This window comes from Calliphora vicina, chromosome 5 (assembly GCF_958450345.1).
Source record: "Calliphora vicina chromosome 5, idCalVici1.1, whole genome shotgun sequence".
NCBI classification, from domain to species: domain Eukaryota; kingdom Metazoa; phylum Arthropoda; class Insecta; order Diptera; family Calliphoridae; genus Calliphora; species Calliphora vicina.
In genome coordinates, this window is record NC_088784.1 from 14,099,020 (window position 1) to 14,126,421 (window position 27,402).

The 27,402-nt window shown below is 30.1% G+C and overlaps 3 protein-coding genes across 7 annotated transcripts in view; 2 read left to right on the plus strand and 1 right to left on the minus strand.

Annotated features, from left to right (window-relative positions):
• LOC135959861 (Golgi matrix protein 130 kD) lies at positions 1–3,200 on the plus strand. Its single transcript, XM_065510960.1, has 4 exons — positions 1–152; positions 347–1,390; positions 1,463–1,975; positions 2,038–3,200. Exons 1-4 carry the CDS (start codon positions 96–98, stop codon positions 3,028–3,030), a joined length of 2,607 nt encoding a protein of 868 aa, XP_065367032.1. The 5' UTR covers positions 1–95; the 3' UTR covers positions 3,031–3,200.
• Positions 3,114–5,518, minus strand: LOC135959862 (uncharacterized). The gene is made up of 2 exons (XM_065510961.1): positions 4,478–5,518; positions 3,114–3,751 (listed from the first exon to the last, which is right to left on the minus strand). Exons 1-2 carry the CDS (start codon positions 5,466–5,468, stop codon positions 3,435–3,437), a joined length of 1,308 nt encoding a protein of 435 aa, XP_065367033.1. The 5' UTR covers positions 5,469–5,518; the 3' UTR covers positions 3,114–3,434.
• Positions 5,519–6,840: 1,322 nt separating this feature from the next.
• Vrp1 (Verprolin 1) overlaps positions 6,841–27,402 on the plus strand; it is a 43,408-nt gene continuing 22,846 nt past the window's right edge. For 2 of the 5 annotated variants that reach the window (XM_065510968.1, XM_065510973.1), the window contains exons 1-2: positions 6,844–7,051; positions 9,295–9,472. The gene's annotated coding sequence lies outside the window, so the exon portion shown is untranslated. Of the gene's footprint in view, positions 7,052–7,967; positions 7,985–9,294; positions 9,473–27,402 lie in introns of those variants that run through there. The other 3 variants (XM_065510970.1, XM_065510969.1, XM_065510971.1) reach the window with 3 other exon arrangements.

Below are 27,402 nucleotides of genomic sequence, written 5' to 3' on the forward strand. Positions count from 1 at the left end.
CATTGTATTTTTTTAATTTCTTCCCGATATTCTCTTGTTTTTTATGTGAAATATTAACTAAAATTATTAGAAAATAATTAATAAAACTGAAAAAAATGCCCGAAGAATCAAAGGAAAGTAAAGCCAAGAAATTGGCAGCGGCTAGAAAAAAGGTAAAGAAACAAAAAGAACTTAAAATATTCTTGCAAGAATGTTTTTTTTCCGTGGCCTTAGCAAATGACACGTCACTTGGGGTGGCAGTCACCAAAAACATAGTTATTGATTTATAGTAAAAGTGTTTTAGTTTTCTGTTTGCTTAAACTAATAACTAATGAAAACATATGTTTTGGTTTAATTTTTCGTACAGTTAAAAGAATATCAACAACGTGGCTCAGCCCCTGGTACTAATGCAGCTGGCTCTTATGCCGATTCTGCTACCAATAGCGGTCATGTTAGCAGCAATATATCGGAAAGATCTGAATCAGAATTACAACTAAATGGTAGTTGTAACGATATAAATAACACGGATATTGTTGCTGAATTAGAACAAGCCGCAGTGGTGCAGAAAGAGGAGCTTTTACAAACAGAAAATGTTAATTATTTTGCTATGGATCCTACACCAGAACCAGCTGAAGGCATTAAAGCAGAACTTAGTGTTAAGCCAGATATGTTCTCGGAGGAAACATTTACAGAGGGAACACAAAACATCAATGCCATACAAGTTTTAATTACGGAAAAATCCCAATTGACTATGGAAGTAAATAAATTTCGTACTTTGTGCCGTGAAAAAGACTTGGAAATGGAAGAACTAAGGGTCCAACATAATAATGCCACAAAACGTGTCGAGGAACTAACACAGCGTCTGCTGGATATACAAAAACAACAAGAACAGCAAAGACTACACAATGCCGAGCTGCAGCATAAATTAGCTCAAGCTAGAGCTGTACAGGAGGATCACGGAAATCACATCAATGAGCTGCAGCAACAGTTAACTATGCGCGATGAGAGACTGAAACAATTGGATGCAGATTTTAAAGAAAAATCCAATGAATTAGAGATGAGTCAATTACGCATACGGCAATTGTCCGATGAAAATAATATTACCAAAGATAATCGTGTCGAGACCTTGACCCAAACACAATTTATGTACGAACAACAAATTAGGGATCTACAGGCCATGGTGCAACAATTAACACAAGATAAAGAGCAGGCCAATACACAATATCAAACCTATGTCCAACAATTAAATGCCCAAGTCCAACAGTTGACCGAACGTAATACAGAGCTAATGGACGAGTCCACAAAATTGCAAGAAAGAGAAAAGCAATGGCTGGATCATATACAGCACATGGAGAAGGAGATACAAAAAAATATCAGCAGGCAGGCAGAAGTTAAAGAGGAAAAAGAAAAGGTCAGTAGATATTAAAATTACACAAATATTGTTTAGAGGTGATTAATTAAGAAACTCTTCTTTTATTTCCAGGAATCTTCCTCAGAAACTAACAATGAACAATTGAAAACATTACAAGAACGTTTGAATGAATTCGAGGCGGAACGTTATGAATTCCAATTGAAAATTAAATCCCAAGAGGACCGTTTAAATTCACAGCAACTTGAAGTGAAACAAAAAGATATAGAATTGGAACAACTGAAAGAGTATTTGGAAAATATTACCTCCGAACAGCCGGATAAAACAAAACTATTGGCCACCATGGAATCGGATAAAGTGGCTGCCTCACGAGCTCTTACACAAAATGTTGAATTGAAAAAACAATTGGATGAGCTGGAACTACGATTTGTACAATTGACCAACGATAAGGCGGATCTTATGAATCGTTTAGATTCCGAGCAATATGCCAATCGTGAAATGCACACAAATTATGCTTCAATGGAGGAGCGTCTAAGGACCATTGACGAACGTTTTAAGTTCAAAGATGAGGAAATGATACGTCTGTCGCATGAAAATGAAGAATTGAAAAAGAAATTGGAGAATAAGGTAAAAAGAAAAAAAATATTTTTTTTTAAGATAATTAAATAAATTTATTTATTTTTTTATAGATTTATTATAACGAAGAAAACGAACGAGATGATGTAGAACATCATGATCATGAACACAATCACGACCATCATGATCATCATCATGACGAACATGATGAATGTGATCATGATCATCAGCAAGGTCACAATGAAGAGCATAATCATCATCATGCTCATAGTGAAGAGCATAAACATGATCACCATGAGCATGATTGTCATGATCACCATGAACACGATCATCATCAGCATGAACCAAAACACAATGAAAATCATTCAGATGATCAGGAATCTTGTCAAGAAGCTACTGAAGACAACATTACAAACTATACACAACTTCAAACACCTAAAACCCATAAAAAACCAGCAAAATCCCCAACTAGCACAACTACAACGCCACGTATTGCCACCGAAGAAGCTGTTGAAAAGTTACAGCAACGTTTTACCCAACTAATGACACAGTGTGCCGATCTAACCGATGAGAAACAGCGTCTCGAACATTTAGTCATGCAGTTGCAGTCGGAAACCGAAACTATAGGCGAATATATAGCCCTCTATCAGAACCAGAGACGTATTTTGAAACAGCGTGAATATGAGAAGGCGGCACAAACAGCCATGCTACAGGCTGAACGTGAAGAAATGCGCGAACGCTTAACATTGCTTAATAATCTAGTAAATAGTTTGGGCATGGAAATGCCACAAAATCAACACTTGAAACAACAAATTAACGAAGCCTTAGCACAAAATGTTGCCATAGATGTGACCAGTCAACACAATGAAGCCCAAGAGCTAAATAATAGTGCAGATTTAGCGAGTTTGAAAGCCTTGGATGCCCCTGCTAGTGTTCCTGCATATCAAACACCCACAAAAGATTTAAATTCTAGCGAATCTCAACAGATTCTACATAAAATACAAGATATTATAACGGAAATTAAGGAAAATACCAAAGAGTTGCCGACAATAACACATTCGGTGGATCATTTAAATTGCTGTTCGGGTAAATTTGAGGTGGTTTAATTTTTTTCTAATATAATTAAAGTGTTAGTGCGTAAAACAAGTAATCATTCTTATGTAAATATTTATAATTTGTACAACAAACATAAAGGGAGAAAATCATAAATTTATTTAATAATATGCTTTGTTAAAAAAATAAAGGAAATCTTTTCAAACTAAATAAAAACTATAAACATTGTGAGAAATCTATTGAAAGTACATACAATACAATTTTAGAAATAAACGATTTTGGGAGGAAAATATACTTTAAGTGAAAGATTTTCATAAATTTTAATGAAATATTGAAAAGATTCACAGTCATTTTCATCAACTAAAAATTTAATTTACCAACCTATAAAGATTTAAACAAATTTTTGGTGAAAAAAAATTAAAAAATTTTGGGTTAAGATTTAAGATAAAAATAAGGTTTAGTTTTTGGTTCTCGTCTTGGATCTGGATTTTTTTTTAGTTATTGATTCCTTAACAGTTTCATTTCTTAGTTTAGTGGTTAATTTTGGCTCAGCCAAATCTTTCGGTTTGCACTGACGTGAGGGACGACAATTTAAAGTGTTGCTTGTAACTGACTCGGATTCCGTGGTTAAGTTGTAAGTGGTCCCAGTATATGCTGGGGGTGTTACGGGTTTTTGTAATGAATTGTGTCGAGAATTTGGGGTGCTGCAGGCAGCATCATTGAAGTTTCTTAAAGTCATATCGGTATAAACTGAAGTGGGTGAAGCAATGGTTACTGAAACGAGATATAAAAGAAGAAATATTTTATAGAATGTGGAAGTATTGGCAAAACTTTTAAATTCTAAAAAAAAAATAATTTATTTAAAATTTCGTTTTTGGGAATTTTTTTTTTTTAAATTATTTTCATATTTTTTTTGTTTTAAATTTTTTTTTAATTTTTAAAATTTTTTAAAAAATTTCCTATTTAAATTTATTAGTAAAAAATTTTTGTTTTTTTGAAATAAAAATTCAGCTTAAAAAATATTTTCTCCGATTTTGACCCATTGTAGGTCCGACTTACTATGGCGTTATATACAAAGGTCTTTGAATTATCTATCATTAGATATCCATATTGTATATATTAATGACTTAGTAATTCTGATATAAAATAAAAATAGAACCAAAATCGAGGTTGGCCTAGTTTTTTCCTTATATTCAGCCATTTGTTGGGCGATTTTCTCCATTTTAAATAGCAATCGAACCTATTTTAAATAGCAACCGAGGCCTATAGCGAGATATAGAGATGTATGAATTGTGTATGTAAGTTATTTGGGGGCTACAGAAAGTTGATTTCAACATACAGACAGACATAACTATATCGACACCGCTATTTCTAACGTTCCAGGATATACACTTTGTGGGGTCGCAAATTGAAAATGCAGAAATTACAAACGGAGTGATAAACTTATACATATGTAAATACATTTGCCACTCATTTATTACATTATAAAATTTCACTTACCCTCTTCACGTGAATGATTACAATAAGACCGTGTTGCATAGGTAGGTATAGATTTATTTATCATTGAGACATGTCGGGCATTAGAGTGACGACGTGGCTCCTCTAAGGATTTATCAGCTATTTCTGTCTGATGTAATGATCTGCTTTGTTCAACTTCCGATTCACTGCCCATATCATCTGTTGAATTTTCTTGATTTACTTTATTTTTTATAACCTTTTTTTTAACCTTTTTGGGTCGTCCTCTTTTAGGTGCAACTTTAATGCTAGAAGTATCCGTGTTTGTTACATCCTTTAAGGTGGTTCTTGTTTTAGAAATAGATACTTCATCAACAGAAACTTCTTCCACACTTTCGTAAACAGTCACAGCATCTTCTGTATCATCTTCCTCGTCTTCATCATTTTCGGAATGTTCATAAATTATATTGAGATTTTCGTCTGGCTGCTCTTGTGGCAACTCTGTTGGATTTGTCACACTTTCTACAACATTCTCACAGTCTTCATCTTCCTCTCCTTCTAATTCTTCTTCCGCTGGTTCAGCCTCTGCAGCTTCATTGCTACTTCTTCTAATGGGTGAAGTACTACATACAGAGTTTCTCGTGTTTATAATAGAAGTGGATCTTTGAAATTCCGCTGTCAACTGACTACTACGTCTACGTGTTGACCCTGATGATCTTTCCCCAGATATTCGCGTTCTTCGCGGAGATCTGCTCTCACGTGAGTACGTTGAAGTGGCGGATGTTCTATCCTGCGGTCGCCAAAATTCCTTTAGTACGGGTAAGATGTCACTTTCCGGCTGTACATGTTGTATAAGTTGGATAAAACTTTCAAGCGCCCATGTGTAACAATCCTTCCGCAACAAAACTTCTGATTCATGTTTTTGCATGAGTTCTCCCTTTAAGTGGACAATTTCATCACAGTACAATTTCAAGTCATGGCGCATTGTTTGCACTTGGCCGATCAGTTCTTTATTTAAGTCGCGGTAGCAGCTCATTTTTGTTAATTTGGATATGAATTAAATAGTTAGTTGTCGGTTTAAATAAGATAATTAGAAAATTTTAAATAAGAAATTACTACAGACGCTTGTTTTGGTATTTTTTTTAATTCAAAATGAAATAATGCCACTGACACACTGCTTTATCAGCAAACACTGCAATATCTCAAAAACAGGGTTGTATTCAAAGTTATTATTACACGATATGTTCTTGACATGTAAATGAAAGCAGTTGATGAAATCAGACATGTATTTTATTGCAAGCGGTTTTTACAGAGTTGCATAACAATTAGTTTTTATTTAAATATGAGAGAACGTGATATGTAAAATGTAAACAAAGCATGACAAAATATTGCTTTATTTGTAGAATCACTATCTGGGCATTTCAAGCAATATTTTAAAATAAAATAATAGTATTGTATTGTCATTTTTAATATTATAACCCTCTTGGAGCTACACAAGTGCTAATTTCATTCAAAAAATAAAAATAATAGTTGATTACCAAAACGAAAAGGTATATATAATAACGAACCTATAAACATAAAATTAAGCATATATGGTTCTATGTGAGTGAGAATTCCAAGAGGGACTTTGTGGTACTTTTTATTTATTCGAATGGAACTTTTTTTATTTTCGTCACCAATGAAACATGTTAAGTGACATTATGAATTTTTTTTTAATTCTAACGGTAATTTTTGAATTAGTGTTTAAAAGTTTGACTTTATTCAAAAATGTATTGTACTTTTTTTTATTCTAATGTTAGTACTTTTTCTTAGCTAATGATAATTTCTGAATTTTCTATAGGAATTGACCTAGAAACATGATCATGAGTGAGAATTAAAGGTGGAGAATTTTGCTACATGAAATAAATCTTAAAACCCTTAATAAAATAATAGTGTATAATTTTTTTGCCATTTCGAAATAATTGACTTTAAAATTTTTGTGTTAGTAGACATCTGGAACAAAAGTAATATTTCAATTGATCTTGATATGGTGTATATGCTTATACACCATTGATTTATTGAGGGGACGATATGGACCTAAGCGAAAGGAAATTTTTCATTATTCTAATCATTAGCATCTAATGGTACTTTTTGAATAGTCTATAATAATGGACCTAGCAAAATTAAAATAAATAGGAATCAGATGTTTCATGCTACATAAGTAACACATTTTTAATTGTACATTGATATACTTTTATTTTAATATCAAAATATATGCTGGTAATATGCTAGAAATCTTTAATCAAATATTTAAAAATTTTCTAAAAATCGCTTATATTTATTTAGCTCACCATCCGGCATCTCTGTAGTTATTGCCAGTTTGACAGTTTCCTTTGACGATTGAGTATTGCGAATTTTCACTTCGTTTTGTTTCGTTGTTCAAGAAAGGTGGTTAAAGAAAAAACGCGCAAATGTTTTTAGTATTTTACTAAGAAAATATGTAAAATTATTTAAATAATTTAAGTAAAACACAATAAAAACATTTTAATAAAAACTATAAATAACGGTATATAAAATTTATAATGAAAATAAACTTTTAAAACGACCAAGAAAAGTCAAGTGTGAGTGGAATGTGGATGAGTAAGAAAAAAAAATGAATTGAAAAGAAGTTGGATAAAAGAAGTTTTTATAGAAATTTAGCTGAAAGAAATTATGAATTTATAATTTAATAGAATTAAAAAATATAATGGCCTTTGATTAATATATAAATTATAACAAATTAACTAAATTTGTTTAGAAAATGTGAAAAGCACTTCAAACTTTCCTTGTTTTCTTGTTGGTAATTTTTCGCTGCTCTTGTGATTTTTTCTTATTTTGTTTAGTATTTCAAATTACATATTTACATTTTGCAATTTCTAAATAATTACCCACACGATAAAACAGTATTTGCACTTAGTTCCCTACAAAATCGCCAACTACAAAGAAAAATCGACAAAAAATGCCCTAAGTCTGGCAACAGTGTGTCGTAGTTTTGTGACATTTTGCCTTGCTCCCCTGTTCGTATAGAGTTGTATTTTGTATTTGTTTTTGACAATTTCCACGACTGGAAACGATTGGAACGGCAGCGAACATGCTTCATGTTTGTCAAACCGACTCGTCAAACACCCCCATCTAATTTACATGGCGGTTTGACAAACACTATTAAGCAGGGATTTTTTACTCGTCGGACAGGTAAGGATTACACGTGATTCGTTGTATGACCGTTTGAGAGGTTTTCTGTCGCAGAATTTGTTTTCAAAAATCAAACTGTGAGCAGAATTACTTTTTTTACTCGCCATTTTTCCACAAAATTAGTTGTGAAAAGTACGTCGAAGGAACAAGAATTGGGAATTTTAACATGCGTTGTTAATGTTGTGAGATTAATGTTTTATGAATACAAAAATAATAATAAAGAATACATGTTGTATTCTAATAAAAAGAATTTAAGCTAAATTAAAATTATGTAGCTTTTTATCGGAAATTTGTGATACAAATAAAACTTTTTAATTAAACTAAAAAATAAAGTTGGAAAAAGTAAGAAATTATCGGTATTTAATATAATATTTATCAAACACAAAGTGCTCAAATAATAGAATTTTATTTTCTTGGAATCTTTGTTTGTTTTTAACTTAATAATAAAACAAAGACTTAAATAATTTAATGGTTTTCCTTAATATTTTTATCAGGAATTGTGTATCAAATTTAGTTGATATGTATTTTTATGTGCAAAAATATTTTGGTAAACATTATAAAGTGTCTTCATATACAGTGGTTGACAAAACAATGGAAACTTTTCCAAATATTCATTCCATATGTAGCCCAAAATTTAAAATATTTTTTTTAAAAGACCTCGTAAGACTACTCCTAGACAAGATAATTTAATAGCGAGAGAGTTCAAGAAATTCCCAAAAATAACTCCTCGAGAGGTTGTTAATAGCCTAAAATTAGAAATAAGTACCCGAACAGTTAGTCGCAGGGCACATTTGTTAAAATAATACCTAAGTTTCCATTGTTTTGTCAATGCCGTAATAAAGAAATCTTCTAATTTTGTATTCTCATTTTTAGAATTTATTTAATTGTTAAATTAAGTTAATAAAAGTATACAAATAAAATACCACAAAAATTTTAAAATTTTTTAAAAAATTATTTCAGATTTTATGCCACTAATGAAATATTTGAAAAAGTTTCCATTGTTTTCTCAACCACTGTATATTTAAACGACTTTGCTTTAAAATATAAGATACCAACAAAATTGATTAGGTTTTAGATAGCTAGATGGTAATTTATTTAATTTTACTTTGTTTTTATAAAAAATTTTGTAAACCTAAACAAACTAAACAAAGAATATTTCACAAAGCAAAATTTAAAATAGGTATACGAATTTTATAAAAAAAAATAGATTAAAATCTATACAAATTAGGCACCATAACAAAGTAAATAATCTAAACTAGCGGACCCGGCGAACTTCGCCTCGCCCCAATTTTGAGCCTTCAAACAAACTTTAGAGTAATAATACAACATTTCGCAGCAATTTTCCATGATTTACACTATGAACTTTCTATTTGATTTGGAAAGCCATTAAGGAATAATAATTAGTAATTTCAAAATTTCATACAAAAACTCGATTTTCCAATTTTCCGACTTTTCCAAAATTTTCTTCCGAAAAAACCTTCTCCTCGAAAATACAAACTGTGTGAAGTTATTTTCTGTAGCAGAGTTATATATTTTTTGTGAAAAACAAATAATTTTTTAAAGTGAAATCATAAAAATATAATTTTGGTGTATTTTTTTGTTGTTTCAATTAAATGTCTAAACGAAAATAAACATAAATTTATTTTTCTTAGTATTAACGTGTTTCAAACGAAAGTAAAAAACAAAGCAGAGAAAGAAAAACAAGACAAATTTTATATTGTGCGTTTAATATCTTTGTTCGTCATCATCACCATCAACAGAAGAAGAACACCATCGTCAAAATTTTTATAATCATCATCAAAAATTAGCATCAACTGAAATATTCTCAAGGTGAGTTTCTTTTATTTTATTTATTTGTTTTGTTCTTGATTTTACACATGTTTTGTTTTACTAAAGATCTTGCAATTTTTAATATTTATAAAAAAGTATTTGCAAATTTACATACATAGAAAAGAATAAATGTGAAACAAATTGACCCATTTTCATAGATAATCTGTTCATATTGTGGGTTGCTGATTTTAGGTTAATAACAAATGGCTTTGTGAATAATGAAAATGATTAAGATTTTCTGTATTTATAATTAACTTTAATTGCTTATAATGTTTTATAAATAAATTTTCCGAATTTTAGATTTGCATTAATAGATATTTTCATGATTTTACACTCAGAGAAATTTGAGTCCCAAATGATTAAAATCTGTGTTAATGTGCCCAAGAAAATATAAGTTTTAAAAAAAGTACCAAACTAATTTAGCCGGATTGACCATGGCACTCGATTTTCAAATAACAATCTTGTCAGTTAATTTTTTTAAGAATCTAGGAACCAATGTTAAAAAAATTATCAAAATTGGCTTAATATTTTAAATAAAATGTATTTTTCAGGGGGTAACCCTTTTTGGTACCTTTTTTATCCCCATTGCGGTGCTAAATTTTATTCAAATAAATTTCTGTGTCATAAAAAAATATTCTATGTCAATTTTTTTAAAAAAAACTTATTTTATGAAAAAAGTACCAAAAATAAACACAATTTTTTATCTCTTAAGGATTCGATTTTCCAAAAAGTACCAAATTCATATTTTTTTTTTTGTTCTATGTTTATTGGTTTAAAGTAACAAAGTACCAAAATACAGATTTTACCAGTTTTCTTCCCTAAAAGGTTAAAATTTCGAAAAAGTACCAAACACCAGGGCAGAAAAAATTTTAAATTTGTGCCATAAACTAAAATTACTAACTTTCTGGCCACTATAAATTTACAAAGAACCTTTAGTTTTTTAATAATCTTTTTTTTTTTATCGATTTGTTGTTTAATTGCGTTGCATTGATAATTTGTATTTTAATTTTTGTACTTTTTTTCCTTCTAATAATAAATATTAGCACTTTTTTCATAATTTTTATATTTTTGTTTTTATTTTATAATATGTATTGTATATAAAAAACTATAATTTGGTGTTATTCACCATTATAATATTTTTCCATATCTTATCCGCAGAGTTTTAGGTCTGTGTATAGTATATTTAAACGACTTTTTGCTTTAAAAGATAAGATAGCAAGAAAATTGATTAGGTTTTAGATTGCTGGATGGTAATTTTTTTTAATATTTGTTTGTTTTTATATAAAATTATGTAAACCTAAACCCAAACAAACTAAACAAAGAAAATTTAGCAAAGCGAAATATTTTTTAAAATATAAGAATTTTATAAAAAATAATAGATTAAAATCTATACAAATTAGGCACCATAACAAAGTAAATAATCTAAATTAAGAAATTATTTGTTTAAAATAATAAAATATTAAAAAATATAGAAATTGCAAACATTTCTTTCTTTTCTGTGAGTGCATTAAAAACATAAACAAACAAATCTAACAGAACAAATCATTTGCTTTTGTTAGCCCCCCCCACATTGTTTTGCTTTTACTTTAAAAGAGATCTTGTTTTTTTTTGTTGTTTTTTTTTACCCCCTCTGTTAAAAACAAAAAAACAAAGACAGCAACAACAACGGCCTACACTCTTCATTAACTATGTATTCATTCATTTATATTTACATACATATAAACAAAGTAAATTGCCATTTTATTTGTAGTCTTCCGTTTGTTAAATAGTTTTTTTTTATTTATGAAAAGTACAATCAACATATTTAAATAGCCATTTAATAGATGAATGGAAATGAAATGATGCTCACTTTTTGTAAAAAAAAATGTTGCCATCTCGTCATGGCATTAAATATTTGCCTAGAGAAGCGATGGATAAAATGTTTTTTAAAATCTGAGGTATATTCTTTTATTTTACTAATCACTAGGAGTTACTGGTTCCTCGAAAAGTTTCAGTAACACATTAAGTGCCAAAAACGAAAAGTATAATACTCGTTCTCTCAAAGCCCCACAGATAATCGCCGTCCATAGACTAACATCACTTGGATTATAAGTAATAATTCTGCGGCTGAAATCCATAACTAGATACTCCACCCAATTTCAATATTTAGGATTATTTCTATACCCGAGAATGCAATCGGCGTAATATTTTTAATAGAAACAAGTAAGAGAGCTGTATTCGAATCTTATATACCCGTCACCAAATTATACTTCAAAATACAAATATTTAAAAAAAAATGTTATTTAAATTTTAATATTTTTTATTTTAAATTTATAATTTTTTTTTTTAATTTTTTTTTTTGTTAAATTTAAATTTTTTTTTTTGAATTTAATTTTTTTTGGTTTTTTAAATTTTTTTTCCGATTTTGACCCATTGTAGGTCCAACTTACGTCATTGAAAAGGTCTTTGAAATATCTATCATTGGATATCCATATTGTCTATATTAATGACTATAGTAATCCAGATGTAGGTAAAAAACCTGAGGTTGTCCTGGTTTCTTCCTCATATCTCAGCCATTTGTGGACCAATTTTGCTGATTTTAAATAGCAAAATTCTCGAAAGCATGTCTGACAGAATTATTGAAGATTTGGATCCCGAAGATATCTGGGGTCTTCAGAAAATTTATTTCAACCGACAGACAGACGGACATGAATCGATTAAGCCATGTCCGTCTGTCTGCTATCTATAAGGATCCAGAATATATGTATATACTTTATAGGGACGGAAAATTATATTGTGGAAATTACAAACGGAATGACAAACTTATATATACCCTTCTCACGAAGGTGAAGGGTATAAAAACGAAAGAATAATTGATGGCTTGCTTTACCAGCCAGGTACCAAAATAGTATTTCAAAGTATGGACGGGCAAACTCCGTGCAGAACTATTGACTTATATAAATTAAAGGCGCTCAACGCCCATTTCTTCTTTTTCATAATGACAATGTCCTCTGTTATTGTTCTAAATTTACTAGAATCCATACTGAGTATATTAATCTCAATCCTACAGTAGCCCGATTCGAAAGAATACATTTTTGAAATACAATTGTCCAGTTTACAATCGGTGTCGTAGCGTTGTATCGTTGTATGTCGAACTTTTTTGTCAATAAAACATACAAATTTAAATGATTTTCTTTTCGAATCGAATTACACATTAAAATCCCTGGGGGGGGGGGTTATTTTGTAAAATTGTTCGATAAGAAAATCTTTCGAATTTGTATGCTTTATATCGAAATACACAATAACACCCCTGGTCTCTGTATCCAAACAAAATGGAAGGTGTACCTTTATAAAGAGTAGAACCAGAGCTTTTTAATTTTATTAATAAATTGAAAAATAAAACATTGTTGATTTGAGTTTCCTCCAAATTTAGAAATATCATCACTGCTTATGCATAAAGCAAAATTGTCACAAAGTATGACACTAAATTTTAAGTTCCCTTTAAAACTTTTTATTTAATGTTTCAAATAATTTCAAACAAGTGTAGCTTGGAAATTATAAATTTATAAAAAAATACCAAAAACCTATCCCAACAATTTATATTTTATTTATTTTATTCGTTGATGCTTGTTTATTGTTATGACATTGAACTCTTATACCTGCTCCATGTTTATCTCATGTGTGGGAACTTTGGCACAATTAGCAGCAAAACAAAGATCAACAATAGTATGTAATTGCTTTTGTTTTTTTTGTTAAGATTATTTAAAACAAGAGAAAAAAACGTGAATTTTAAAATAAAATTATAAAATTCAAACCTTATTTAATTTATTTATTAATGCAAAACAAAGTTAATATTTGAAAAAAAGGGTTGTTTAAATTTATTTATGAATTTAGGTACATTATTCATAATTGTTAAACTATGAAATTGTCAATAATCTACAGAAAGAGAGAGAGAGACAGCATCTATTTACAATTAGCTGTTAAATTATATGAGTTGTTCTTAATGTTGTCATTTTTATGCTATTTATTTATGTTTGTTTTTGTTGTTACAATATTTATGCGATGACACCACATGCAGAGCTTGATGAGCCACACACAATCTCATTCACTTACAATAACAGAATCTGCGAAGAGGCAAATGTTGCCAACGTCGTCAGATGTCATTTGTTTAAATGTGTGTAAATAAACTTTATGTGGGTCATTTGAAAAGAAAAACATAAAAACAAACCAACCAACAACAACAACACCCACCACCAACAACATAAAATCATTAAGAGTCAATGAATTTTTTAAAAGCAGATTAACAATAAACAAAACAAAAAAAAAATAGAAAAGAAACATAATGAAACAAATCACATAGAAAAAGTCAAAGGTATTTGCAAAAGAATTTCTGTGAATAAACAATTTAGAAGAAAAAAAACTGAACTACATATAAATAATAGGATTTAGGGTGTTAAATTACTGAGTAAAAGTAAAATTGCATTTTACTGCATAAGGAAGTTAATTTAGATTGGATTTTGAAGTAAAAGTTTTACTTCCGGCTCTGTTTTGGTTAAAATCAATTTCAATTAAACTATAACTACTGGTTATGCGAGCGGTAAAAACTCCTTTTTCCAGAGAAAATTGAGGAAGTTTTCTTTATTGATACATAAATATATTGGATATAGTCTTGGTTCGGTTGTTATGAGAAAAATCGGTACATAAATGTTTGAGTTATAGGGAAACCATTACGCATATCAAATTAAACATAATCAAATTTTTATTTTGAAACATTTGTACAATATAAATTTATTCGAAGTATGGACCATTGTTAGTTATGGTCTGTTAAGATTTCAACAGCTCAAAATAGTTAGGACCCTTTTGCTACCACCAAATACAGAGCATTAAATTAGCGACATGGATATTTGGCTTTGGTATCGATTCGGCTGGTTGGCCGGGCTTCACATACGATCTCTAACGCTTCGGGTTATCGTAATGGATCCATTTTTTATCGCTAGTAATGTTTCGGTGCAAAAATTTTTCTCTTTTATATCGTTCAAGCATCGTTTGCGACATGCAAAATCGTCTTTAAAGGTCTCTCGACTTCAATTCATATGGTATCCAATTACCCTGCTTTTGGATGAATCCTCGAAAACGTTTTTAAATTGCAATGATTTTGCAAGCTCTTGTTGAGTTTTACAACAATCCACATTGAGTAATGCCTCGAATTCTTGGTCTTAAATCTTGTTTAGTTGGTTTGGGCGATATTTGTTTTCCATGCCTAATTTCCCACATCCTTTCAAAAGATATGCCACCTATTGTAAATCCCGCATTTTTATATAGAAAAACTTTTGTTTAACAGTATTTTATAATGAAAATCGTCAGTATTTTCGATAGAATATCGTCAGTATAACAGTATTTTTTATTTTCAGTATAACGGTATTTTCTAAAGGAAATCTTCAGTATAACAGTATTTTCTAAATATTATATTCTGTATATTCAATAGAAACTCTTGAGTATAACACTAGCTTTTAGTATAACAGTTTTTTCTAAAGTAAATCTTCAGTATAACAGTATATTCTTATTAATATCTTCAGTATAACAGAATATTCTACAGATGAACTTCAGTATAACAGTATTATATATAGAAAATCTGCAGTATAACAGTATATTCTATAGAATATTTTTAGTATTTAGAGTATAATCTATAGAAAATCATCAGTATTACACTTTTATTATAGAAATTCTTCAGTATAACAGTGTATTCGGTGGAAAATCTTCAGTATAATAGTATTTTCTAAATAATATTTTCAGTGTAACAGTATTTAATCTTGAGTACAATACAAGATTCTATAGGAAATCATCAGTATAACAGTATTATCAATAGAAAATTATCAGTATGACACTTTTATTATAGAAATTCTTCAGTATGACAGAAAATCTATAAAATCTTTAGTATAACAGTATTTTCTTTTAAATATCTTCAGTATAACAGGATATTCTACAGATAAACTCAATATAACTGTATTATATATAGAAAATCTGCAGTATAATAGTATATTCTATAGAGCATTTTTAGTATTTACAGTATTATCTATAAAAAATCATCAGTATGACACTTTTATTACAGAAATTCTTCAGTATAACAGTATTTTCTACAGAAAATCTTCAGTATAACAATATTTTCTAAATAATATATTCAGTATTACATTATTAAATCTTGAGTATAATACTAGAAATCCTCAGTATTATAAAATTTCAATAGAACATCATCAGTATAACACTTTTATTGTAGAAATTATTCAGTATGACAGTATATTCTATAGAAATTCTTCAGTATAACAGTATTTTCTTATAAATATCTTCAGTATAACAGGAAATTCTACAGAAGAACTTCAATATAACAGTATAGAAAATTTGCAGTATAACAGTATGTTCTATATAACATTTTTAGTATAACAGTATTATCAATAGAAAATCATCAGTATGACACTTTTATTAAAGAAATTCTTCACTATAACAGTGTATTCTATGGGAAATCTTCAGTATAACAGTGTTTTCTAAATAATATATTCAGTATTACAGTATCAAATCTTGAGTATAATACTAGATTCTATAGAAAATCCTCAGTATAACAGTATTATTAATAGAAAATCATAAGTATGACACTTTTATTATAGAAATTTTTCTGTATAGCAGTTTATTCTGCAGAAAATCATCAGTATAACAGTATTTTCTTATAAATATCTTCGGTATAACAGTATATTCTATAGAACATTTTTAGTATTTACAGTATTATCTATAGAAAATCATCAGTATGACACTTTTATTAAATTAATTCTTCAGTATAACAGTATATTCTGTAGAAAATCTTCAGTATAACAATATTTTCTAAATACTATATTCAATATTACAGTATTAAATCTTAAGTATAATACTAGAAATCCTCAGTATAACAAAATTATCAATAGAACATTATCAGTATGACACTTTTATTATAGAAATTCTTCAGTATGACAGTATATTCTATAGAAAATCTTCAGTATAACAGTATTTTCTTATAAATATCTTCAGTATAACAGAAAATTCTACAGAACAGTATGTTCTATATAACATTTTTAGTATTTGCAGTATTATCTATAGAAAATCATCAGTATGACACTTTTATTATAGAAATTCTTCAGTATAACAGTATATTCTGTAGAAAATCTTCAGATAACAGTTATTTCGAAATATAATATTCCATATTACAGTATTAAATGTTGATTATAATACTAGATTCTATAAAAAATCCTCAGTATAACAGTATTATTAATAGAAAATCATAAGTATGACACTTTTATTATAGAGATTTTTCTGTATATCAGTATATTCTGCAGAAAATCATCAGTATAACAGTATTTTCTATAGAACATCTTAAGTATAACAGTATTATCTATAGAAAATCTACTGTATAACAGTTTTATCTATAGAAAATCTTCAGAATAATACTATTTTCTATATAATATCTGCGGTAAACACTATTTTTTATAAAAACTCTTCAGTATAATATAATATTCTATTTATAACATTTTGAAGATTTCTACAAAAGACTTCGATAATATGAAAATAAATAAAATTTTTAAATTCTAGTACTCGGAGGTTGTTTGATCCTTGATCCTTATTTTGATACGAGTATTTAACAAAAATTTGATTTTCCATCCCTGATTCGTAAGAATGCATCTCTGTAAACTGACATTCATACAGAACGACGACGGTGATGCCAAATGGTAGAAAACCGCCAAAAACACTAGATTCTTTTTTGCGGAATTTGATTCAATTCATAAACAATTGTTTCAGTATAAAACAATGTTGGAAACATCCTATTTGGCATCACTGCATAACGTCAAATTTGCAAATGATTGGTTAACAGTGATGCCACTAACAAATTTTGAAACAAACGCATTATTTTATATTTAGGCGCAATTATGGACAAATCTACTGAGGTTGCGAACTTAACACTATTCTTTCAGTAATAACTACCTTTCAGTAATAACTACCTCTTTCAGTAATAACTACCTCAATAAATGAGAAGCTCAATTTTAAACATAAAATTTATGGCCACTTTAGAATAATTCCGTATTTTAGTTGTTTTCTATAAAATATCACGTTCGAAATATTCTAAATTTGCACAAAAGTGTGACATATCCGTAGACAAAATAGGAAATTTCCTTAAATGCCTTATACTAAATCGAATTGTCGTAGTCAATGAATTTTTTTACCTTGACCATGGACGTTATACTAAACATTTGTTTTAATTAATTAATTTTGATTTCCTATAAAATAATTTCTCGTTTTGCTCATAGATTAGATTAATACAACAATTAAATAAATAGTTTTTTCATTAGTTTTTTTATATTTATTAGCTAGCCCTTAATATAATTAAATGAAAATCATACACTTACCTCACTATTTATTAAATTGGTAAGGGTCTCCCCTTAAATAATGGCTCCCAGTTGTATATTTGGTTTTACTACTACACAAACTTCCGTTTTAATACAAAAACAAAATCTATATTTAGTCAAACACCTAAATTGGGAGGAGGTTTACTGTATACATAAATACATTTATACATTTTGTTGATAAAACCCAGAAAAAAAAATAAACCATTAAATGAATTAAAGATTATAGTACAACTGGCCTTTTATTTGGCATTAAATGTAGAAGCAATTAATACAATGACTAAAACTAAATAAAAAAAAATCAACCTAAATAAAGGACACACCTTGGTTGTACATAAAACCGAGAATCATTTAGACAAAGACTAAGTAAACCTAAATTGTATTGACCAAGGTGGAGTTTTACAAATAAAATTGAAACAAACCTACAATTTTGTGTTTTTATTTTTTTTGTATCACAACTCAATTAAACAAGACAATGTTGTATTAAAAATTTACTGCAAAAAAATGTAGGCCTGTCATTTTAAAAATAAACAGCAAAGATATTGCAAAAAATATGTTTAAGAAAAAAAAAACAGTGGTTGAATCATGTAGTCATAGTGTATTAAGGCAGACAAATATTTATGATTTTCTCATAAAACCAGAAGTTAAATTTTATATTTTATTGACGCTTACAAAATAAAAAGCTAACTGAATCATAATCAGAAGCAGAGTTTAAAATGTATGCAAACATTGAAACACATTGGTAAAATGAAATATGTGCAGTAAAACGTCATTACTGCCTGGCTCATGGAACAACAATTACATTTTTCAAACCCGGATTCTGTCACTATTCTTGATATAGGCATCAATGCATTACCAACATTTTAGATTTCCCGGAAACCTTGTACGTAGAACTCTTCGTGCTGGACAATGACAGAGTCTCATTCCCATTTTTATTCTTACAACTCTATAAATCTACATTCCCCTCGAACTTTTGCAATGTCACCTGCATAACATTTGATTGTTATGTTCCCATATCTACGTACCCATGTAATTGCGACTGTCGACTAGCTAGCCAACTCATTTTAAGATGCCGAATTCATTGGAAATACAGTAGGAAATCCATATTCTCGTCGGTCATTATAGTCATTAACAGTTGCCTGTATGACCCCATGTCCAGGAACCCGTACAAGTACGACAATCTTGGCATCTCATTTAAGCATGCCTGGACTTGACTCTTCGTTGTGTACACATCTGTCAGGGATTTTTAGCTGCTTGTCTGTCAGTATATATACCCAAGTTTTTGTTATAGCTAAGTCAGTTAGCTACTCTGTTTATAGATGATATATCAGCCTTAAGAAAACCATACCCATTTGGGATCCTATCCAAAATTCCAGGATTTAGACACTTTCGCCAATTTGCTCTCCCCTTTTTTAAGAGGGGCACATCTCCTCTGTATCAGAGGATGTCGAGTCTCTAATCCGTGACATTTGGGATTGAGAAACCGAAGTTTCTCAAGAAGAATATTCCCACACAATATTCTGTTATATCTAAGCCAGTTAGCTGGAGTGTCCATTAAATCCACCGGAATCCAGTATAGCTTTGTAAAGAGAGACTTTGTCAGAGTACAGTTTGAGATCATGTCTAGAGCTTTCAGTATATATACGAATATCCCTACCCAATATTATGTTATAACTAAGTCAGTTAGCTGTTCTGTTTAAAGATCATATCTCAGCCTTAAGAATACTACACCCACTTGGGATGCTAAAATATGTACCTATCCAAAATTCCAGGATTTAGACACTTCCGCCAGTTTGCACTCCCCTATTAGAAGAGGGGGACATCTCTTCGGTATCAGAGGATGCCGAATCGCTAATCCGTGACATTTAAGATTGAGAAAGTGAAGTTTCACGAGAAGAACGCGGTTGGTATATAGGAATATCCCCACCCAACATTCTGTTATATCTAAGCCAGTCAGATCCGGAAGATTCAGCATATTCCTTAAAATACTAGCTTCCTGTTCATTAAATCCACCGGAATCCAGTCTATCTTTGTAAAGTGAGACTTTTTCAGAGTCGTTCGCAGGGCTCTATTTATCTGGATAGTTATTCTTCTTAATACTCGTTCAACGACAGTACAGTTTGAGGTCCTGTCTAGTGATTTACACCATTTTGGGACTCCATAGAATATGGATCTAATGACGGCTTCAAATAGACAAATTTTAGATTTCTGGGTTTAATTCCCCATTTTGCTGCCCTTACTCGAGTGATGGGTTTAGAGTACAGTTTATTGTCAGGTATTTTGGGCTGTCCGAAAGTGTTCAATCCTCTTGGAAACAATACAAGTTCATTTTTTCTCGGATTTACACCTAATCCAATTTCATTGCTTCAGTTTTAGAGTTCATGGAATCCAATTTCCGAAGCTTTCTGGTGGACAGCCAAATTTTACAGAGTTAAGTGACTCCTTTGAGATGTGCTCTTGACATTTGGGATTGAGAAACCGAAGTTTCTCTTGAAGAATGGGTTGATATATACGAATATCATCACCCCACGAATATTCCCATCCAATATTCTGTTATATGTGATCCGGAAGATTCAGGATATTCCTTAAAATACTAGCTTCCTGTCCATTAAATCCACCGGAATACAGTAAAACATTGTAATGAGAGACTTTGTCAGAGTCCAGGCTCCTGTTATCTGGATTGTTATTCTACTTAATACTCATTCAATGACAGTACAGTTTGAGGTCCTGCCTAGTGCTTTTCACCATACAGAGACCACATAGAATAATTTCGAACTAATGACGACTTCAAAAAGTCAAATTTTAGATTTCTAGGTTTAATTCCATATTTCATGCCAAATGGCTTTTTGCTGTCCTTACCTGAGTGTTATGTTTACAGGATAGTTTTTTGTCAGGTATTTGGGCTATCCGAAAGGAATCTTTTATCTTCTTGAAAACAATACAAGTTCAGTTTTGCTCGGATTTACTCCTAATCCACTGTCGATGCATCATGAACTTGTTAGTCCTTCAGTTTCTGTGCCGTCTCAGCCGAAAAACAGACTTGCGGGTTTAAGTGGATTACTGAAACTTCCACCGCTACATCATTCGCATAGGCAACAGTTTTATAGTTCACTGAATCCAATTTTTTAAGCATTCTAAGGACAACCAAATTCTACAGAAGTGGAGATATGGCACTCCTTTGTTAAAACTTATATAAAAAGTTTTGTTAACTTAAAACGCAGATGGGATCCTCAACAATTAATATCTATTATATCTTCATTGCGATTTCTCTATAGCTCTCCTCTTTTCTTAGATATTTTTGTAAATAGCTAGGAAGATGAAGAGAAAATAACTTTATGCTCGGCTTCATTTAATTTGCATTTTCTGTGAGAAGCGAAATCCGCAAACTTTTGTTTCTACACTCAACCGAGTACTCCTTCATATAGGCGTGTTGTGATCGGGGCAGTTTGAAAAGAGGAATTTTGTATCTCCTTGGAATCAATACAAGTTCAGTTTGGATCGGAATTACACCTAATCCACAGGCGATGTTTCTTGGATTTTATAAAAGCCGTCTTCAGTCTCTGCGATATCTTGTTTGAGAGGATTCCTGAAACTATCATCGTTACATCATTCGCATAGGCAACAATTTTATAGTTCATGGAATCCAAATTCCGAAGCATTCAGTGGACAGCCAAATTCTACAGAAGTGGAGTTAAGGTACTCTCGAGATCGAAGACGTTCCCATTCCCTAACTGATGATCTAGTAGTTTAGTAGGTTCTTGATAAACCTAACAATCGATTGATCCACCACTGGCTCTCGTATGGCTGATCCTATAGTGACAGACTCCACATTGTTAAAACCCCTTTTATATATCCACAAAGGCTACCAGTTTGAAATTGCCAAACTTAAGGGATTTCTCAATATATCCTACTTACGAGTGAACACAAATTTGTCAAAACTTATATATAAAGTTTTGACAACTTAAAACGCAGACGGGATCCTCAACAATTAATATATATTATATTTTCATTGCGATTTCTCTATAGCTCTCCTCTTTTCTTAGATATTTTTTTAAATAGCTAGGAAGAAGAAGAGAAAATAACTTTATGCTCGGCTTCATTTAATTTGCATTTTCTGTGAGAAGCGAAATCCACAAACTATTGTTTCTACACTCAACCGAGTACTCCTTCATATGGGCGTGTTGAGAGGTGTTCAAAGGCCATTGGTCCACTGACATTTGTATGTGAAAGTCAATTGATCTTTCCAAAGTGTTGCAGAAACAATTATTTTTCATAAAGTTTTTTTTTTATTAAAAATATTTTTTTGTTTGTTTAAGATTTAAGACTTCTAAAGTTCTGGTAACAATGAAAACTAAAGATTTAGTTTAATAGTTGTAAAGTAACCGTAATTTATACATTATTTTTTTCATATAATTCATTTTGCAGCAGCAACAATGAATAAACAAAATTGTCAATGACTCACAACTGTGTTTTTGTTGTTATTTGCTGGATTGTTATTATTATTGCGGTATATAAATGATGTACATGTAAGCAACACATGTTGCATTCATCCATCATCAACATCATCAGCTCACCATCATTCATAACAACTACAACATTGTTGTCATCATCTTCAACAATATTATTGTCATATTTTTTTCAACACGATTAACATCTCTGTGTTATTAACAACCACAACAACAACAATAAATAAATAAACATACGTACAGTGTAGCCACACTTTGTCATTGTTCTATTTAAATATATGTAATATAGAACTTTTTCATTAATTTATTTTATAACTTGAACATGAACATCATTTCCACATACATACATAAATAAATACGTGCTTTAATAAAAACTATATAGTTTATTTTTCTATTTAGTTTTTTTTTTGTTTTCTTAGTTTTAATTTAGATTTTGTTGCATTAAAACCACAAATGCACACTCAAGTTGGCGTAATCACATTTTCAACCAAACATGAAAAGCGCAAAAAACACACAAACAAACAAACCAAAAAATTAAGGTCCAATTTACTTGTTCTACTATAAATTTACTTTATTTAGCTGCTGCAGCGAGCGATCTAGACTAAAACAATAAAAAAAACAACAACTTGCAATTCATACATTTGAACAATTGTAATCGTAGACGCATTGTAATTATATCTTAAACAAGTGCTTGTCAAGGATTATTTTACAAACATTTATAAGTATTTATACTAAAGTTTATATACGTATGTACGTGGGCTGGCTAAAAATTGACAAAACTGTAGAATATAGAGGTTAATTTTTAACGTTTTACAACACTGCTAATAAAAGTGATGCCATTGTAAAATAACAACCCTGTTTTACCACACTATTATTTACAGTGATGCCACTGTACAAATTAAATAATGTAAACAAAGTAATATAACGGTTTATTTTAACGTTTTACAACAATATTATTCACAGAGATGTCGCTTCTTGACTTTTGCTAAGCCTAACTTAAAATTTTAAAGAAAATTAAGTTAGAAATCGTTTAAATTGATTGATGGCATATTTTAGATTTACATCAAGCCTTTATATTTATTGATATAAACATATTTTCATGAAAAAGTAAAACTATTGTTCATTAGCAGATCTAAAATTTGGTTGTGGCGAATCTTTTTTACCATTGAACAAATTATACTTTAAGATAAATATTGAAAACAATATTTGGACGTTCGAGAAATAACATGAAATTGCATATAAATCCGCCCCCTTGTTATTATATTTGGCATTACAGCTTTACGTCAACGGTTTAATTGATGTCATACATTTTTTTTAACAAATGCAAACATTTAGGGAAAATTGGTGCAAGAAAACACAAATTACACAACATTACTCCATTTTTTAATGTACATGATCAACAAATTTAAGAAAATATTGATCTAAATGTTATAAAAGCTACAAAATGTTCACATTAGTTAAAATTTAGGATAGCTTTTGATCGCTTTTATGTCATTCTTAAATGACTCATAATCTGTCTGGGTAAATTACAAATGTTAGGTGTTTCTTTTAACTTATTTTATATACTTATTTAATCTATTTAAACAATATTACTTTTTATTTGTTTATCTCTTTTTTTTATTATTTTTTGTTTTAATAAAACACCTTGTTGCTGCATTATCATGTCAGAGCAAAAGTTGACATTTGTTTATTTATTGACGACTTGTTATTCAAATTGTAAATATTAATAAACAAAATAAAGAGAGAGTGAGAGATAAAAACAGCTAAAATGTAATATTTATAAGGAAACGTTTAGCCTTTTAAACTATTTAACTTTATATTTGTTTTACACTTTTCTCTCTTTAACTTTCAAATAGATAAATACAAACAATTAAACACTTATGTATATAGAAATAATAGAGAGAAATAAAATATGTTTACCTCTAGATAAGATTGTACAAAAATTAGAATGAAAAAAAAAACGTATTAAAAATTATAAGAAAATAGTACTATTTATAATGATTCATACAGTCATAACCAAGGGGAAAAAAGGGTTCCGTGATAAAGTTTATGTCAATTAAATTTCATTTTAATTGAAATATATATTTCCAGTACAAATTTCTTTAAAGTTGTTAAAATTGTTGTTAATTTTCCCAGAATATGTTCTTTGCCCTGCCTTGAAATTAATTAAAAGTACAAAAATTTCTTAGAATTTTTTTTAATATTATTAAGGTTATTGCACTTTCATTGGAGAAACGTTACAATTGTGTGTTTCAAAAATCACGATTTTCCCAATACTTTCGCTTTTTTTTTAAACACTTTTTTAAATGTTTTTTTTTTCTGTTCACTTCAAACACAAATTTTTTCTACGTAACATTATTTGCCAATAAAATGTTAAAAATGTATAGGTATGTAGGAATTTTGCAGCGAGTATATTGAACAAATAAACGTAACAAATTTGTTAATTTTCATTAATTTGCATAACGTAAAAATAATGTACACAAACATACATGTATAATAGTAGTACTTACTTGAACATCTCTCTTCACATAGATAGACTTTCAATTACATACATACATATAAGGGAGTTAAAAGAATCGTTTCTTTAACATGTAATTTCATTATCCTATGACTAAACCTGATAAATTTTTCAACGTCAAAATGGTTGTCAAAATAAAAAATTATAAGGTATAGTTTCTATTTATTGCTTCGTTATGGCAAAACTGCTAGTGCTTTTGCTTAGGCAACTTTGGCTTGATAACAAACCTCATTGTTATGATAAATATTTGTCAAGTATAGACTCGGGGTTAATATTTATCTTTACATATAAAACTAACAGTTTTGCATTTTACAAACATACACTCACACATAAATATTGTGTGAAGAAGAAGAAGAATGCTTGTTATTAAAGCAGTGCTGCCAAGTTTGTTTTTATTATTATGCTGCAGTGATGCTATATTACTGCTTTTATGATGCCATATTACTGCTTTCACTGTTCTTATGATTTCAGTAAAAAATAGTTTATTTGCAGATAAGTACTTGTATTGCTTCCATTTTAAACATGTGTTAAAAAGTTTAAATTAATCCTAATTTGAAAAATAAACAAGTTTTCGAGCACACAATGGAAAAGTGTTAAACGAAAATTTAAATCAATTTTAATTATTATTCTCGCAGTTATTGTTGTAGTTATTAATACCTTTACTTTCAAAAATATTAAGTTTATCTTAAACATGCACTTCATCATTAGGAAAATTATATTTAAGGTTTTTCATTAAGCGCTTCCTATCTTTAAATTTAAATAAAACAAATTATGAATAAAAATTTCCCGGGAGTTTTCTCTCTTTTCCCATTTTTTCTATACAAATTCAATGGGAAAAAACTCCCGGGAAATTTTTTATTCATAATCGGGCTGTTTATATCAGAGCATTACCCCTACTCATGCAATACATTGTATTGGAACTAGGAAAATTGGTTATGGGAGGGAGGATAGATGGAGTAGTGTTTGTAGACAGTTGATTTGAATTTTCCTATATTGAAAGTGACAGGAAAGACTTCGGCTAAAGAACGAATTTTCCCTGTAATGTGTTGTCCAGAGGATAACGAATTGATGAGCCCTTGCCGAAAAAAGTGTTTCGGGAAAAAGTTCCCTAATTTCAGCAGAGCACCTACCTTTGTAGTATCGGTAGAACAGTGAAACAGTAACTCCCGAATAGACTTCGAAGCACTGGCCCACACATGAGAGTTGTATTCCATTTTGGTTCGGATATAAGTGGTGTAAATAGTAAGGAAATCAGATGGAGTGAAGTATTTCCTACATCGTTTTAGAAAACCAAGGCACTTGAATGCTTCTTTCGAAGCACATTTTCGGCTTGAAAATGTGTTTTGTCCAGCGGACTTCGCATTGAATACTCATGCCTAGAACATCAAAAGCAGATGGAGCAACATGATGCATTAAAATCGACTCTATTCGCACAATCCCATTCATAGATTGTCACAAGATCTTGGTTAAGCATATCATTCATGTTTTGCCTCATTGTCCCAATCTCCGGCAGGCTTGGTCTATAATTGAATGGCAAATGTTGCTGTCATCTGCAAAAGAGTAGACAGGAAGTTTGACGTAGAAGGTCGTTTAGAAAGATAAGAAATAGAGTTGGGAAAAGGACGGAGCCTTGCGGTACCCCTGAATTAATCTCGAACTCGTTTGATGAGATTCCATCTATTTCCATCGATATAAATCGAGAGAAGTTATTTCCGACACCAAAAGCGCACCATGCCACTCTCTATCGAACGCCTTAGAAATATCTAGAGCCACCTATCCATTAGGAAGGCTAGCAAATCTCCCGTAGAGTGTCGTCTACGAAAGTCATACTGCTGGTAGCTGAGTTAATTGTTGGACTCTATATATATTTACAAGATGGCAGTTAATCATACTCTCCATGACTCTCTGTTTCGCTGGGTAGAGCGCTTCCAAAATGTCAAATTTTCCATGACTGGAGCAAAAATCAGGCTGAATTGACCAAATTACCAATGTCATGGATTATGTTGGCTTTTAGAGCCGCTGTTTGTGGCTTATTCCCATAGACCTGCGACTTAAGAAAATTCCATAAAAAATCGAAATCCCACAAAAAAGTCGAAATCTCACGATCTCGGAGGCCTGTTCTCATAACCTCCACGTGAGATGACCTTGCCCTCGAATCGCTCGTGCAACACTCCTTTTTATTTATTTTTTTTGCATTTCCATTAGTTCAATTATTTCATATGCTAATTTATTAATCACTGCTGTTTAGCAAATTCTATTTAAGTTTAAAATCGAATATAAAATTTTGTGTTGTTGTGTTTTAATTTTATAACCTCATCGCCATTACCAACCACCAACCACTACTATTACCATCTATCTCACCATCATTGTCAGTAACTTGTCACTCTAATGTTACATTTATTTGCATTTACCGCAAAATCAAATATTTTGATTATAACACGCCTCTATTTTACTTGGCGTAGATAATGTGTCATTTGCTATATGTATTTGTTGTTGCTGTTGTTTTTTGTACAATATTTAAAAACATATTAAATTACTACTGCCGCT

Excerpts from the sequence above, each read along its gene's own strand:
- LOC135959861 (XM_065510960.1), top strand. The coding sequence starts at position 96 with ATGCCCGAAGAATCAAAGGAAAGTAAAGCCAAGAAATTGGCAGCGGCT. Across the intron at positions 153-346 it reads TGGCAGCGGCTAGAAAAAAG|TTAAAAGAATATCAACAACG; the intron begins GTAAAGAAACAA and ends TTTTTCGTACAG. Across the intron at positions 1,976-2,037 it reads AAAAGAAATTGGAGAATAAG|ATTTATTATAACGAAGAAAA; the intron begins GTAAAAAGAAAA and ends ATTTTTTTATAG.
- LOC135959862 (XM_065510961.1), bottom strand. The coding sequence starts at position 5,468 with ATGAGCTGCTACCGCGACTTAAATAAAGAACTGATCGGCCAAGTGCAA. Across the intron at positions 3,752-4,477 it reads TAATCATTCACGTGAAGAGG|TAACCATTGCTTCACCCACT; the intron begins GTAAGTGAAATT and ends ATCTCGTTTCAG.